This window comes from Aythya fuligula, chromosome 1 (assembly GCF_009819795.1).
Source record: "Aythya fuligula isolate bAytFul2 chromosome 1, bAytFul2.pri, whole genome shotgun sequence".
NCBI lineage: Eukaryota > Metazoa > Chordata > Aves > Anseriformes > Anatidae > Aythya > Aythya fuligula.
Genome location: NC_045559.1, coordinates 112546296 through 112561683, shown reverse-complemented (window position 1 = coordinate 112561683; position 15388 = coordinate 112546296). Strand labels below are relative to the sequence as shown.

Below are 15388 nucleotides of genomic sequence, written 5' to 3'. Positions count from 1 at the left end.
TTACTACAGTATTAGCCTGATGTCTATGAAAAATCATTGCACCCGTCACACTGTTAGGAAACAACAGAACTGCTGCTTTGACCAGAAACAAAACAGGTTAATACAGTATAGCCACTTTCATACAGTGAGTAACCTCACATGCTCTGCTGTGTCAGAGTGCCTGCATGCTGAGCAGCTCGTGTGTCTTGACTTTCATGGCATAGTAAACTTCAAAGCAATAACACCACCAAAAATTAAAAAATTAAAAAGCTTTTCAATACAAAAGAGTAATTTGTAATTTCAGAACCAGAAGTTGGATTTTTCAATTCAAACAAGGAATTTTACTTTAAGAACTATACAGTCAAAGTCTCCCATTTGGTTTTAAATATAGCATTACTTACACAATTTTCAACTTCATATTTTTGCTAATTCTCATTTCTAATGTGTTCACTCTAGCATTACATTGCATATAGTATTCATAGCCGTTTAGATCGATAAGATCAAACTCCCATTATGTACAACTTGGGGCTGATTAGAACCACATTATTACATAAAAATACCCAAGTATAAACTCTTATACAGAGACCTGCCCTTGTGCTGTAAATGGTATGCTTTCCAAGAGTATAGTTTTGCCATTGCAAAAAGCTCTTCTCTGCACAGACCAGGCTTTGGGGTTGACAGTGCTCTAGGAAGTTTACTTGCACTGGCTGCTTCATGCAGAACCCCTCCTCACTTTCTGTCCTCCACTTTCCTTGGCCTTGATAATGGGGGGGAAAGGAACAAAGTGAGGATGAGAACTTAAGAGTCACACTACTGAGCTTTGGGAGATTTTTTTTATTTTTTTTTTGGAATGGCCATTTGAGGGAATAGGATTTTTATTTTTGTGGTTAAACATACCTGTAAATTCTCTTTTCGCGTTTCTTCAATGACCTGAGATGTTGTGGGCCAAGTTAACACTCCGGGTACAATCTTACGACTGACCATTGTTTGCGACTTCATAAACTGATCAAGCGCATCTGAGAATCTGAAGTTTAAGCAGGCACAACATGTTCAAATCATCTATTAATGACTTCTGCTCAGAATATGATTTTTTCATTATTCATTTTATGACCCAAGAAAAACAAACAGTAACAATAAGAGTACATGGGATGAAAAAGAATTAAATTATGTGATAGTAAATGGCTATCCAGTGTAAAAGACTTGAGGCCTGTGGCAGTGGCTGGGTAAAGGGTCCAGAGTTCATGGATGGGTATTAAGCAGACTGAGAGCCTGTGCTGATATTCAAGGAATACATGACTGTGGGTGTGCTTGTTAATCTGGAGCGTGAGGACAAGCATAGTTTCACTAGCCACCTTCAATCCCAGTCAGCCAGGGAGGAGGCAGAGGATGCTGCTACCTGTACTTATGTTTTGTGTGAGTTCAGATAGTGCTGCATGGGTGTTGAAGGGGCAGCCTGTGTGGCCAGCTCTATTCACAAGTGTCTATGGGTGTGTGCAACTCTTCTGGACATACACAGCCTAAAGCTAAGCTTCTACCAGCCAAAACTGCAAAGGGAAGAGACAGCCACAGCCATGGGACTGGGACACAGGCAACTTAGAACAGACCTGGCTACACTGCAGCAGCAGGAAGGAGGAAACCCCTCCCAGAGTCCAACACTCCCTGGCCAGGTTCTTTCAGATATTCCACACAGAGGGGGGGGTTAATGGTTAATATCAAACTTACTCATCTGATAAGTCTGGCATTGTATTAGGTTTAAAAGGCAAGGGTTGGGTTTTGGCCAGTGGGGGTGGGGGACAAGGGTGCAGGGGCATCTAAGATCAACCCACCATAGGCTTTTGATTGGGATTTTGATTTAGTAGAGCGATACTGGATACTATCCTGAAATCACAGCACAAACTGGGAGTTTCCAGCTTCTAGAAAGGAATTTGTGAACTGAAGCCAGCCCATTGCTCTCTTCAAAGATTAGTTGTCTACTTTTTACACATTTTGTCAGGCTGAGCCACATACACGCGCCCCCCTATGTTGGTCTGCCTAGCTCAGGAAGATCATTGCTATTTATTTCAGGAAACTTGATGACTCACTGATGCAGGTGGCTTATCTAAAACCAAGGTTACTCCCCTGTCTCCCTGGTGTTGAAGTAAGTTCAGCTTTCTTTACAATGCATTCTTCCCCAAACTCATCATTTTTTACTCTGCCTATGAGCTCTCCTCCACTGTGGGGGTGTGCTGGTTGACCGGTCACGTCCCCATACCCTGGAGTCTGCTGGATTCAGCAGCTTCCATTACATTTTTAACAGAAAAAAAAAAAATTGTAATAAATCATTCTGATGTTTGAATGTGTTGATTAACAAAGAATAGTTCCTAAGAAATAATACAGGACTTCCTCAAATGAAAATATTTTTTGTATCAAGTATTGAAACTTTCTATTACACAAACCTGTTTTGCCTGAGGTATACTTTTCCAATTCCATAGTATGCCAGACAATCAAATCTTTCTTCCTGGTACTGTTCAATTATTTTGTTAAACTGGTCTTCAGCCTTTGTCAGTGCCTTGAAAATAAATTTAAGACAAGAACATGACATTTAGCCAGAAGCTTTTCAGTTTTTCCCCTCTTTGTCCCTCCAGTAGAGTGGGTCAATATGCCCTGTTGTTTGATCAGTCCTATGAACTGTAAACAGAATTAAACAATTTTATGTTCACACGCAAAGGGCTCTAAAAACATGGGCTCTAAAAAATAATGATATGAGCTAATTGAGCTTACTGCTACCCAGACATTTTTAATTAATTGAAAGACACTGAATATTTATAAATAATACTGAAGCACGGCAGGGGGAAAGGGTGCATCCTTCTGTTTTGGTGTTTTCTGGAACCAGAAACTTTTTTTTTTTTTTTTTTTTTGAAGATTAGTGCATAACCATGTTATGACAAAGATGAAGTTGAAGAAAAAAATGAATATACTTCAGTAATACTTAAGAATCTCATTTGAAACCTTAAAAAGTACTTTTCTTATTTGGTAGCTTAAGTTGTCTAAAACTATTAAAGACCTAGTCCCAGATTTAAAAAAAAAAACACACATGGTTTTCAAAACTGTGGCAATGCTTTCCTTCCCAACTCATTTTATGTCTGCTAAGAGGAGACAAAAACAGATGATCAACTGCCTGAACTAAAACTTTGAATAAAAGCAATATAGTATCTTAATGTCATACCTCAGGCTGTCCTATTCCAAGGAGAGCAGTGGCATGTCCATAGATGATTACAACGTAATTAATAATACGAAGATTCAATTGCTGTAAATAGAGTCAAATTATAGTAATAGCGCAAAAACACTTGGTTAGTAATAAGAACATTACTATCTACTGTAAACTGAAAATCTTCACCACAATAGACACAGGAAACCATCATAGTTTCTACACAGATTAATGTTACAATCAGCATAAGAAGTGAAGGTAAACTGCACCTTTACTGCTGGTCATTTCATCCTGATACATCAGAGTGATACATCCTGATCCTTTTAAAAATGCTACAATTACTGACCTTGGTATGTTTTCATGTAGTACAGTGTAACTTTGCTAGATTTCATATTCAGAATCGAGCAGATTCTGTTATGTTTTTAAATAAAAAAAACTTCTCTCAAAATTTTACCTTCTAATAAACTAGGTCACAATTCCAGATGGGTTGGTGCATTACTTGCTTAGTAATGCATTTAGTACAGACTTGCTCTTGGTACTGCAATAGCTCTTATCAAACTGAGACCTTGAAGTACAGAGATGCATGTGCACACAAATGTTCACAGAAAACTTAATGCTACAGTAGATTTAAAAAATTTAGGATGCCAATTGGGTCACTGGCAGAATGACTAGATACACTCACACAAAAATTCCCAATACTTGCATCAAGGCATTACCTGATCAGAATAATATTACGTTATTTTCACCCTACAACATTATCAGTAATGCTAACAACAGACAGTAGTTTCATATTAAGTAGTTTGGTAATTATTTTAAAAATTGCATATAGAAATGTACATGTGTATGCTGAACATTACAAAGATAGAATTACAAAGATATAATACCATAGTTCTCTTATCCTGTTCTCAATTTTTTTATTTTTAAGCTCCTTGGCATACATATCAGTGCAACACCTAACACTGGAGTCAACATCACAGGCAACAACTCGGCAACACTTATTTTGGTTGAAGGAAGGAATGACACACAGTATTGAAAGAATAAAGCTCAATTACCCTAATAACTAAGTTATTCCTCTCAATTATTTACCTTTAATTCTGAAGGATTTAGAATGCTCAGTAATTGTGAAAAGGCTTGTTCAGCACTGCGACACCGCTGGTCCATCAAGGCTGTATAACCATCACGAACAAGGGATTTAACCTCTTCTAGCAACATAGCTGAATCCACCTAAAACATTTAGGAAAACAGCAACTCAAAATGAAAACAGACTTTTTTTTTTTTTTAATAAAAAGTGAGCTATTTACTAAAATATTTATCCAATAGGCAACTGTCCAAATTTTCTACTTCTACAGTTTTATTGTAATACTGCTTTTAAAGCTGGTCAGCTTTTTTTTTTTTTTTTAAAGTAGTTTTAAATTCAACTTCTAAAAACTTAAAGTAATTATGGACCTACTGCTGACAATCTCTTAAAAACCTATTTTTATTTATTTATTTATTTATTTTACTGAAGTCTAGATCAGTTTCCCTTCAGAAAGTTCCAAATTTAGTTCAAGCATAATCTTAATGCTTCTTACACATAAGAAGCAAGCATCTCTCCCCCCACTTGTAGACTCCGTCTCACATACAAACGTTTTTAAAAAACAATAAATCAATACAAGCAATTGCAGAATTAGGAACTTGGTCTGCTGAAACACTTAAAAATAATGTTATGCTTTGGAAAGAGATCTTTGTGCTAGTGTAGAAGTACTTTGAAGCTCCTCCATCACCTTCTCCTGTCATCACAAGCAAAACCAAACAAGAAGGCCCACCTGTGTATTTTAGACTAACTCTTAATTAACTAGGAATTCTGCCTTACAAGCTTTTCATTAACTTCTTTTTTTTTTTTTTTCCCTCCCTCTTCACACATGACAATTCAAAGTTATTTTGTTCCCCGGGATTCTGAATACAGGCTTGTGGGCCGGGAAAAAATAATGGTAAGGTTTTGGAAGAATGGAACATATTAATAATCAGTTGCCTGATTTTTAAACACTACAATAATGTTGTAATTAATTGTATTCCTGTGAAAGAAACTAACATTTTGATATACTAAAATTAATGCTCATCCAGAACACAATTTCTGTATCATCTACGAACTTCAATCATACTTTGTTTTTGTTCTGTCACCTGGCCAAAAAGGACAAGCGTAGAAAAATACCCATGATCCAATGAAAGTTGTAAACAGAAGTGGCAAGGACAGCAGAAACAAACTAGCAGGTACAGGAGAAAAAATGCAGGAAAGATATTTTTTAATTTCCTAGAAGTACTGACATGAGGTAATGCTGTCAGAGCATACAGGTGTAAAACAGAACTAATTTACTGCTAAGCTAATAATGTACATATGACATGTGAAGCTGATTAAGCCAACTAAAAAATTGGGTTTTGATTCTAGTGCTGCATTAACCTTACAAAAATAGGTATTTTTAAGGAAGCAAGGGAGTCTTAGTGCAGTCAGCACCTGCATCTTCTCCTGAATCCATTTTTCTCTTTTTTATGAAGTAACTAATCAGCAAGTGACTAATTATGTATGCCCCCATTAATTAATTCATTCAACAGTTTGGGAATACTCATTATTTGTTGCTAATAAGACCTGAGAAATAAGACCTCAATTTCTGAATTTTATTGAGTTTGAACAGCTGTTCAACAAAAAGTTCTGTGACCATTTCCAAAGATATCTATCAAATACTGGAAAAAATATTTAATCTGAACTCCTGGGGAAGTACTATAAGCCCCTGAATGACTCCCAGTGATTTTTACAGTTTCATATATAAATTGAGATACAAGCGAGCCAATTTACTAACTATTTCTAGCTATTTTATGAGTACATTGGAAATATATGTAACAAAACTGCATGGTGTCTTTCAGGAGTGGAAGGTGATTTCATTGTACAAAAGCAGCAAGTAAATTGATTTCACTTATCTGTGTTTACACACCGAGAAATAAACATTCAAATGGTCTACCTCTCAGGTTCATCCTGACAGGCAATGATACATTGACTTTGGTCTTGCCTTTCATGCCTCGTAGAAGCTGCTACCATTTCAGATCTTTTACCTTTCTACTTTGCCTTGCTAGTTATAAGTCTCTGACAAAATTCCTTAATTTCTCTTTTCTAGTTTTCGTTATCTGAGTATTCCATGGCTCCAGACCTGCTTTCAATCTTTACATTCAGTATTTGTCTCCTCTTCCTTTGAATAAAACAACACATAACGGTGGTCTGTAGCGATCAATGTTAACTTCTCTTTTAACACTGCTATTTTCTCTGGTGTTCATGCATGCAAGTTTACATTTGTATTTCATTCACACTAAGTATTTCTATAGCAAATCTCTGTATCTAAGCCATCTCTGAGTAAGAATCAATTCTTTCAGTTGGATGGAAGAAGTTTGATCTAGGACCAACTAAGAACCTAAAGAAACCGCTCAGTATAAGTACATACTATTTTCTGGTTATTAAACAGATGGATGCATAAACCCCCACTGACTAAAGTATTAAAACCATGCATTTGATATATAGCTAGTCACATTTCAAGTATTTAAGCATTAAGAAATAATTCTGAGAGAAGTTATGAAACCACATATGCTTCCTGACACCCAATAAAAGATGATCTCGTTGCCTTTTCTTCAGGGTCACAATAGATTTTCTTTCTTCTGACTAGACCTTTTGTTCACAAAGCTTTTCAGCATGCACCATCACCGAGACAGCTGCCTTTTGTGAATGTAAAGCTAAACGGCAGTGGGAGGGGGAGAGGAGAAGCAAAAAGAGGACTACCAGCAATGAGACAATATAAATCAGTGTAATCACATGACCTTTGTTTCTTGATAGAAATCAGGCTAAACATGAAGCGGTAAATTTTTGAGCAAACTAGGATTTTGGAGAGCATTACTAGAAGGTTTGTAATTGTTTACACTTAAGGTCATATGCTAAGTAATTCCCACAGTTACCTGTTGTACAGTACAGAAGAGTTTATCTTGGATGCTTTTAGACTCTATCTTCAAATCAAGGTGATCTCTACAAATAACAGGACAATGGTATTATGAATTCGTAGATGTATTTTATATGTGATCTAATTTTCAAGAAACAAGAGAAATTTCTGTGCTTTTACCATACCACCATATGAGCCTATATGTTAGAAATTATTATGGCACACTTTTTCACAATAACATTCACAATAGTATTTTTCACAAGTATTGTAACATTATCCAGGATTATGATACTATTCAACCTTATGGCTTGGGAATCACTAGGGCTTCAGGTAAGTAGAGGCCTTCTCCACCATTTTAGTTTTCTTTTATCTTCTCCAGCTCAATGTCAGTTGAATTGCTTTTTTGAAGGGCTGGGATAGGTAAGTAGAGAGGCAGAAGTATACGAAGCCACTTAGGCCTCTTTTCCCTTCTCCTCTTTTCCCTGCTCTACCTTTTTTTAAGCACAAGTTCCTTCACCCCAGCACAACAACCACTTAGAATCAAATGCATGTAGCAGCCAGGCATGGCGGAGGCAGGGAGAACAGAGAAGAGAGGAAGAGAGAAGTTCTTTTCAGCTCTTCCTTTCTTCTACTAGGGCAGAAAGGCAATGCACAACTGGGAAATGGAGCAAGCGCAGAGGCAAAGTATCGCTTAATACTCTAAATTAAATTCTCAGTGCTAAGATTGCTACTCTATCCTCAATGCTACTATATTGCCTATGGCTAATACGCATTTAGTTCAGTCACATTCAAAGGCATCAAGCACTCATCGCTTAGGATAAATCCTTTACAGTGTCACAGGATTCCCTGATAATTTTTTTTTTTTTTTTTGAAGCCAAGCAACTTGCCAATTACAGAAACAGAGTTATGATTGTAATTGACCATGCACCTCACTTGAGAAATACCGTGCAAGTCAGAAACTTTACTGCGAGACAAGCAATTTCACAGATGGTTCTGCTACTGTAAAGAGCATTTGTTCCTGTAGTTCAACATCCAAAATCTACGCTTCAAAAAAAAAAAGCACTTGATAGAAACTTGTATCAGCTTCTCTACTTCAATGTAAACATTTTATTTTGCTGTCTTCCTTACCAGTTTTAAATCATCCTAAACACAAATGAAAAACGCTGGCTGAAAAAGCATACAAGAAAGTACAGCCTGAGCTCAATTTGTCTCATTTCACAGTTGAGGTTGCAACACTGAAAGCTTCCAACTGTGCATAGCCATAAGCAGTAAGTCATTGTTTGCCTCAGTCACATTACAAAACAAGTCTGAAGTAATAGCTCTTAACTCCTTAACTATCTATTCAGTGAAGAAATACACTGGCAAACGGAATTACCTATAAATGCAGCGACTTCCTCAAACTTGTTTAAATCATGTTGGTCCCAGTATCACTGGAAATTATTATTTCTTTTGTTAAACTCTTAAATTTTAGGACAGATAGAAGCATACATTTAGTACATAAAATCTACAGTGCTGTTTATTTCAACTTTCAATACTGGCCCCAAGCCACCAAACCTACTCATTCGCATTCAGAAAAGTATTTGTGTGCTTAAAATTAGACATTTATTCGCTTTAAGCCAAGGTTTAAGTTTTACAAAGTCCTAAAGGACTTTAAAAGCTCTTTTCTAGTATTAAACTGGAACTGACTTATAATGATTTGACCTTGTGGTATGCTGTAGAAGTAGTACACAGTAGAACTAGTACAAAGAGTCCTTGAAAATAAGATACAGCTTGAACTATGCTGTGATGTAAGTTTGAATGTAACAGTAAGAACAAGGTTTCTATTATCTTTTGCTGTAAAGGAAGCACATTTGTGGTTAGGCTGTATCATGCAACTTGCTTTTGGGCAAGTTAAGCAGTGGTTATTAAAATTATGCTTTCATTTGCTAAAATCCAACTGAGATTTGGAAAATATTTAGTTTTCAATAAGAATTTAGTTTCTTCATGGAAGCTGGAATGTAGTGAGCTTTAATCAGCTGTCTTAACATGAACTATATCCTGAAGAGGATGAAAAAAATATAAGCACATAATAGGGTGTATAAGGCTTTAAATAAAAAGTGGTTAATCAGTCTTCAGTTATAGTCCATTGAGACCAATTTCTCTCACTTCTTTTCATAATTAGAGAAAAAAAAAGTTTATTCACCCACAAAAATAATCACTTTTGTATACTACCAATAGTTTTCCAAGTGGCTTTACCACACTCCACAGTGATAAAGTATAAAGGAAAATTAAGATATACTTAACCTTTTTGTGTATATGCTGTTGATGTGGTATTTTGTCAGTCAGAAACAGGGTACTGAACTAGACAACTGTTAGCGTTGAAAACTTAAATTATAATTAATGTAAACTGCATAATAAACACTAAACGCCAGCATCTCCTTTTCATATAAATCCTCTTCTCTATTAAAGGTAGCTTGGATTACCTACTGTGATTATTTTGCCTGACATCCTACTAGAAAAAAAAAATCAGTATACAAGCACTATACTCTAGATGGCATTTCTAGTGGTCTAGTGGTTTTCTTACAGGAACCACTTTCCAAATTTAGGTCCACATTTCAGCAAAGCATTTGACTGTACCTAAGCAGTACTGCCAGAAGAAATAGTTACTAGCACACCACATGCCATTTGCATAACAGAAATTTCTCTTTGTTCATATTCTCTTCCCTTTGTACATCAATGCTTTTTGATCTTTTGGGAAATACCATGGAAAAATGCGTGAGAACGCTGCAAATATACATACACAGATATGTATCAGTATATCTCCTGTAAATGTACTATTACAGAACTTTCAGTATCTACAATAATAAATTTGGTGTTTGAAAATCTATGATCTCTTTACAGTGATTACTGATATTGTTATTACCTTTGCATCAAGCTCTTAAAACCTGTATGCAAATACTAAGAGATGACTTTTCTGTGTACACTTATACAAACGCTACCTATTTCAGAAACGTCAAAAGACAATTAAAGAAAAAAGTGTTAAAAAGAAACCAGGTAGAAGCTAACAGATCTTCTAACTGACAAATTTGACTTTCTTAGACTCCTTCAACAAGGTGGTAAGAGGAAACATCACCACAGCAGAAGAAATACTCTCTCATTTTGTGCCTACTTTTTCCATGCCTACAAAAAGTGGAATAAAGGGCTTCTGCACCAGGATCTCCTATACTCCTCATGCCTCAAAATTAGAAAACAGAGCACTGATGATTTTCCCACCCTCACAACACCCTCATACTGCATAATATACTCACACGCTACCCTCTCCCACACTGGGACCCTGCTACTCCAACTTTAACTTGATACTATGGACACCTTTCCACAAAAATCAGGACCCTATGGTATTTTCTCCTCTACTCACTAACTTCCATGCTCCAATATTTTGATCTGCAAAGCAAAGGCCCCAGTTGGGTTAGGTTTTTATTAATGCAGAAGGTCAAGAAGCTAAGAGCACAGTTGAAAGCAGCAATAAATTATAACCAATCAACTGCTCAGATAAGTGTCTACGCACAGGCAAATACAATTAATCTAGTGGTAAAGGCTAAGGGGGAGACACCCATCTTAAAACTCACCGAAGTGTCTCATCATATGTAGTGTTAGGAGCTGATGCTGCATAACAGTTACAAGGTTCACAAACAGGGAGCAATTTCCATCTAAGTGTCCAGTTTAAATGTTAAGTTTATAAAATGACAAATAATAACTCAATTTATTATGTTTTATGTATTGTTTATTTATGTATATATACAATAAATTATAAATAATGTATACCATTAATATTGTTATTAGAAGCATTAAAACATATCTAAATACATCGTTTTTCATTAGAAAATAATTACTCTACACTTCCTTCCTCTATAGTTTACCTTCTTCTCCTTGACATTGCACTGAAATCACCACCCTCTCTCTAATAATAAACATACACTACTGTGGGAATAGATCCACCTATTCAATATAATGGATTCCTATATTAGATTTAGGGGGTTAAATTAACCCTTAGTTGGGGGAAAATAAAAAAAGCAAAGAGCAAGCAACAAGACAAAGCTGCATCAGCCATTTATAAGTGCAATATATAAAAAAAAAAAAAAAAAAACACAAAAAACACTAACTAAATTAAGTTATACAAAGTAACTACAAATTTTACTTACTTCGTCTTTTCAGAATCACCAGGTTTGTTCTTTGGCCTTCCTTTGTTTTGGTGACTTTGGCCTACAACAGGGGAAAAAAATATTTCAAACACAATGACAATAACCTAAAAAACGAAAAATGCACACAAAACTCTTATTTTGCTGTACAAGTTATAGATTTGAAATGTTTACAGTATTCAGAACTAGCAGAAATTTTTCAGACACATCTGAGTGTTACAATGCGAATTTGACATTATTTACATTAAACAGTATAGAATTTTATTAGTCCTATAAAGGGAAAATGATGTTTCAAATAAACAGAAGAACCTTCACTTTCTCATATCTTACATGAATCAAAAGTGAAAACCAAACCAAACAAACCAGGTACACTTTACAAAGCCACTTTTGCTGTTTAACTATGAGATAACCAGAATTTTTAAACGTAATAATAGATCACTGTGTGCACTAAATGTCTTCATTCGTGCTTGGCTACAGAAATTTTGCAGAAAGACTGCTACTTCAAAAATACATTGCTAGAGGAGTCAAGTGCAAGCCAGATTAACCTTAGAAATGCAAACATATGAGTCAGATCAACATAAACATTCCTGATTACAACACAGAAGTGTTTGGCTGCATGGAAACAAACACTGGGCTACAAGAAGAATGAATCTATCCTAACAACTGATTCACTTGTAACTCTGAAACGATATCAGAGACAATGCAAAACTCTAATATACTTTATAATTTCTGATATCTTACGTTATCTTGGTCACTCTGCTCTATAAACTAAGTAAACAAGTCAGTAGGAATGAGGAACAAAATAGATATTTTAATACTTTATTGGAATTGGTCAAAACCAGGAAACAACTCAACTGTTTTCTCTGGAACATAATTAGAAAATTGTCAGCCAGAACATAAGACGAGTTACATGAATGTGCATGAGAATGCTCTTAACGAAGTCATGAAGCATTTAAATTTCAAGAATTTTAAGTTGGAGTTTTTTTTTTTTTTTTTTTTTTTTTTTTACAAGACAGAGTCAACAGCAACAGTGACAAAATCCACTTATTAAGAGAGCTTCCTTCTGGTAACCAAACAGTTAAAGAAACAAGGCAAAAATAGTATGTCTGGTCTGGTAGAGAAACAACAAGCAACTGACAAATTCAGTTACGGAGCTGCTGAGCATCACATGTTGCAGGAGTTCCTTATTACACACATTAACATGTTGAAGAGGGCAGAGAGGCAGATTTTTTTGCTAGTTAAACCTAATTCTTTTAACAATTCATATAAGAATGCCTTTTTCTGCCTCAGCTACTTGTTCCAAGATAAGATAGCTCCAGCTATAACCTTTTCGAAACAGCTTAGGAAAGGGCTGTAGCTTCCAAGCACTGGACACCATCATACAGACAACACACATTCCAGCACCTGGAGTTAAGCTGGTAGAGGAGTGGAACCCAAATACAAGGTACAGCTACCAAATAAATCAAATGTAATGAAATACTGAATGCTGCTTAAGTTCAATTACCATAAAACTGAATTTGGAAAAAAAAAAAAAAAAAATCACATAAGTTTCAGCAATTATCTATGCTTAAAAATGTTTATTCGTAGATATATAGAATTTTTTCTGAGTATCATATTTTAGTATATATATATTTTTAAAACACTGAAAGACACTGATCAGAGAAAAACACAAATTATCCATTTGACTAATCTCACTCAACAAGACAACAGAATGTCTCAAGTTAAATTACATACATAGGCACCCTCACGCCTTGTGCCTCAATTAATTTTTCATTAAAAGCTACTTAATGACAGAACATAAATTAATCAGAACAAAATTCAAATGTCATAAAGACAAAGACAAATTCAAATGTCATAAAGATCATGTTCAGAATTATTTTATGAAGCATTTAATGAAAATGTCTGAAATGTCTGAACAGGTGTGTGCTGGAACTGTTCACATGCATTAAAAATTCTAAAGTAGCACAAATAATATAAGGACTTTCTAATGATTAAAGATATTTAAATGATGGAAAACGGTATTTTTGAAGGCCAGACAACCTTTCAATCATATCATCATTTTACCACTTAGAGATAGAGATTATATTCCCTTTTCTTCATTAAATATTTTTCCCCTCCTTAAAGAACTGAAATACTCAAAGCAAAATCTTAATGAAGATAAACCAATACAAATCTTTCCTTGCACTATCACATGAAAGAATTAATCAGCTCTATTATTTCACTTAATGAATCTAACATTAAAAGCCATTCAAAAAAAGAGATTCCAGAAAACTTTCATACAGAAACTACTACTCCCATATACGATTCAATTTAAAAGTGTTTTTTAAATCTGAAAGTAGTATCTTTTTAAATGAAAGTAACAAGCAAATCTTGATGAATTATCATTAAAACACTTCAGCGAACATATTAATTCAACAGCAAAGAGTTCACTTACCCCACAAACATTTTAAAATATTAGTAGAAGTAGCATTGCTTTTGCTAGAGATTTCCATTAGAAGCAAACAAAGATATTTAACAGAAATATACACATGTTCAGAAAAACAGTACATGCAAGCAAAAGCTATAATGAAAAAGGACAGCACTGTTAAGATAAGATACAGTGGCATAAAGTTCCTTTACATTAGCTCTTCTGCAAGCCACAAGCCTTTTCTATGTGAACAAAGGATAAGAAAAAGAAAGCTGTTCATCCCCACCCACACTAAACTTGTATCAGCTAGTCATTCAGAGCATAACTCCTCCTTTCACATCAAAGCCAAATCAAATATTTTTTTCTACAACAGTACTGACATAATGAGTATTGGGGGGAGGAGGAGGAGGAAGGAAGAACAGAAAAAGAAATGGAATCAGCAAGTTGTTTTTTTTTTTTTTCCCCAACACAACATTTCACAGTCCTATGATCTTTTCAGCCTAGACTAATTTTCAGTTCTCTACCTGCATTCCCTTTCATTATCCCTCTTCCCTCCTTAACCTCTCTAAAATCAATTATCCTTCTTGCTCAGGAACAAGTGAATTCAGACATTCTTGTAGTCACTCGATTCAAACTTGTTCAGAATTCCCTATGGCACCATGCATCTCATATTTTGCTCTGTTACACCATTTACATATAGTTCCTAAAACTGATTTTTCTTCCCGAGCTTGACTTCCCCTTTCCAAAGCTCTTCCCTAATTTATGCTTTCTGAATTAACACTTTACAGTTGTTGTTTTTAAAGTAATCCTACCAAGTAATATCTTTTCAATAAATTTGCGTTGACTTTTCTTTTGCAGCCTTTCTGCATTTTCCAATTCACAAAAAATTACTTAATTCTTCAAGATGTTTGCATATGATATCCAAAGTCTACAGAAGCAACACCACTTCTTCCTACTAATCATTTCTCAATATTATTTCATAACATATCTTCATTGGCTTCCTAAAATCAAATTTGCAGTCCACACTTTCACATAAATATTTAACTATGTGAAGTCCAAAGAATGGTATAAGTGAGCACTTCAAACTTCTGCCTGGTCAGGAGTAGAAGGACTCATTGCTTTGAACATCACAGCTTTAGAAGAGAGCATGGACAATTTCTGGGAATCAAGGAAATCTCTTACACATTTTCAGTTAAAGTATATTTACCAGGTGATAAAAAACAAAGTTCAGGAAGAGAATTCACTTTAAAGCTGAGAGCTGTTTGTGCTTAAAATGAACACACTCACCACAGGAAAGTAACTCAGAACTGCAGTAAATTTGGGAGGTCTTTCTACAAAAGTGCTTTTTTCATTTAAAAAAAATAAATAAATAAAAATAAGAAAAACAACTGAACAATACCAGCTTACATCTCTTAGACTTTGTAGCATCTTTCCTCTCTAACTGCAGGACGATTTTCTTAATGATATATAGAGAGCTTTTAGTAACCGTAAAGTAATTATGGATACTGAAAGTACCCACACAACTCTCTTAATTTTAGATCCATTTAGATCCAAAATATACCTTAAAATGAGAAAAGCATTTCCAGCCTGTGACTAAGCATTCCACTTTTTAGTTTCACTTTCAATTCTGAATTCATCCGTATGAATTAGACTGAAACTCCAGAAGAATTGAAGGAAACAAGGCACA

At 35.1% G+C, this 15388-nt stretch overlaps 1 protein-coding gene across 2 annotated transcripts in view; it reads right to left on the bottom strand.

Annotated features, from left to right (window-relative positions):
* TTC3 (tetratricopeptide repeat domain 3) overlaps positions 1-15388 on the bottom strand; it is a 62346-nt gene that overhangs the window by 26799 nt on the left and 20159 nt on the right. For both annotated transcript variants that reach the window (XM_032186242.1, XM_032186249.1), the window contains exons 16-21: positions 11298-11358; positions 7139-7205; positions 4253-4390; positions 3185-3265; positions 2415-2527; positions 877-1003 (exon numbers count right to left, since the gene is read on the bottom strand). In XM_032186242.1, coding sequence (XP_032042133.1) covers positions 877-1003; positions 2415-2527; positions 3185-3265; positions 4253-4390; positions 7139-7205; positions 11298-11358 — 587 coding nt within the window. The remainder of the gene's footprint in view (positions 1-876; positions 1004-2414; positions 2528-3184; positions 3266-4252; positions 4391-7138; positions 7206-11297; positions 11359-15388) is intronic.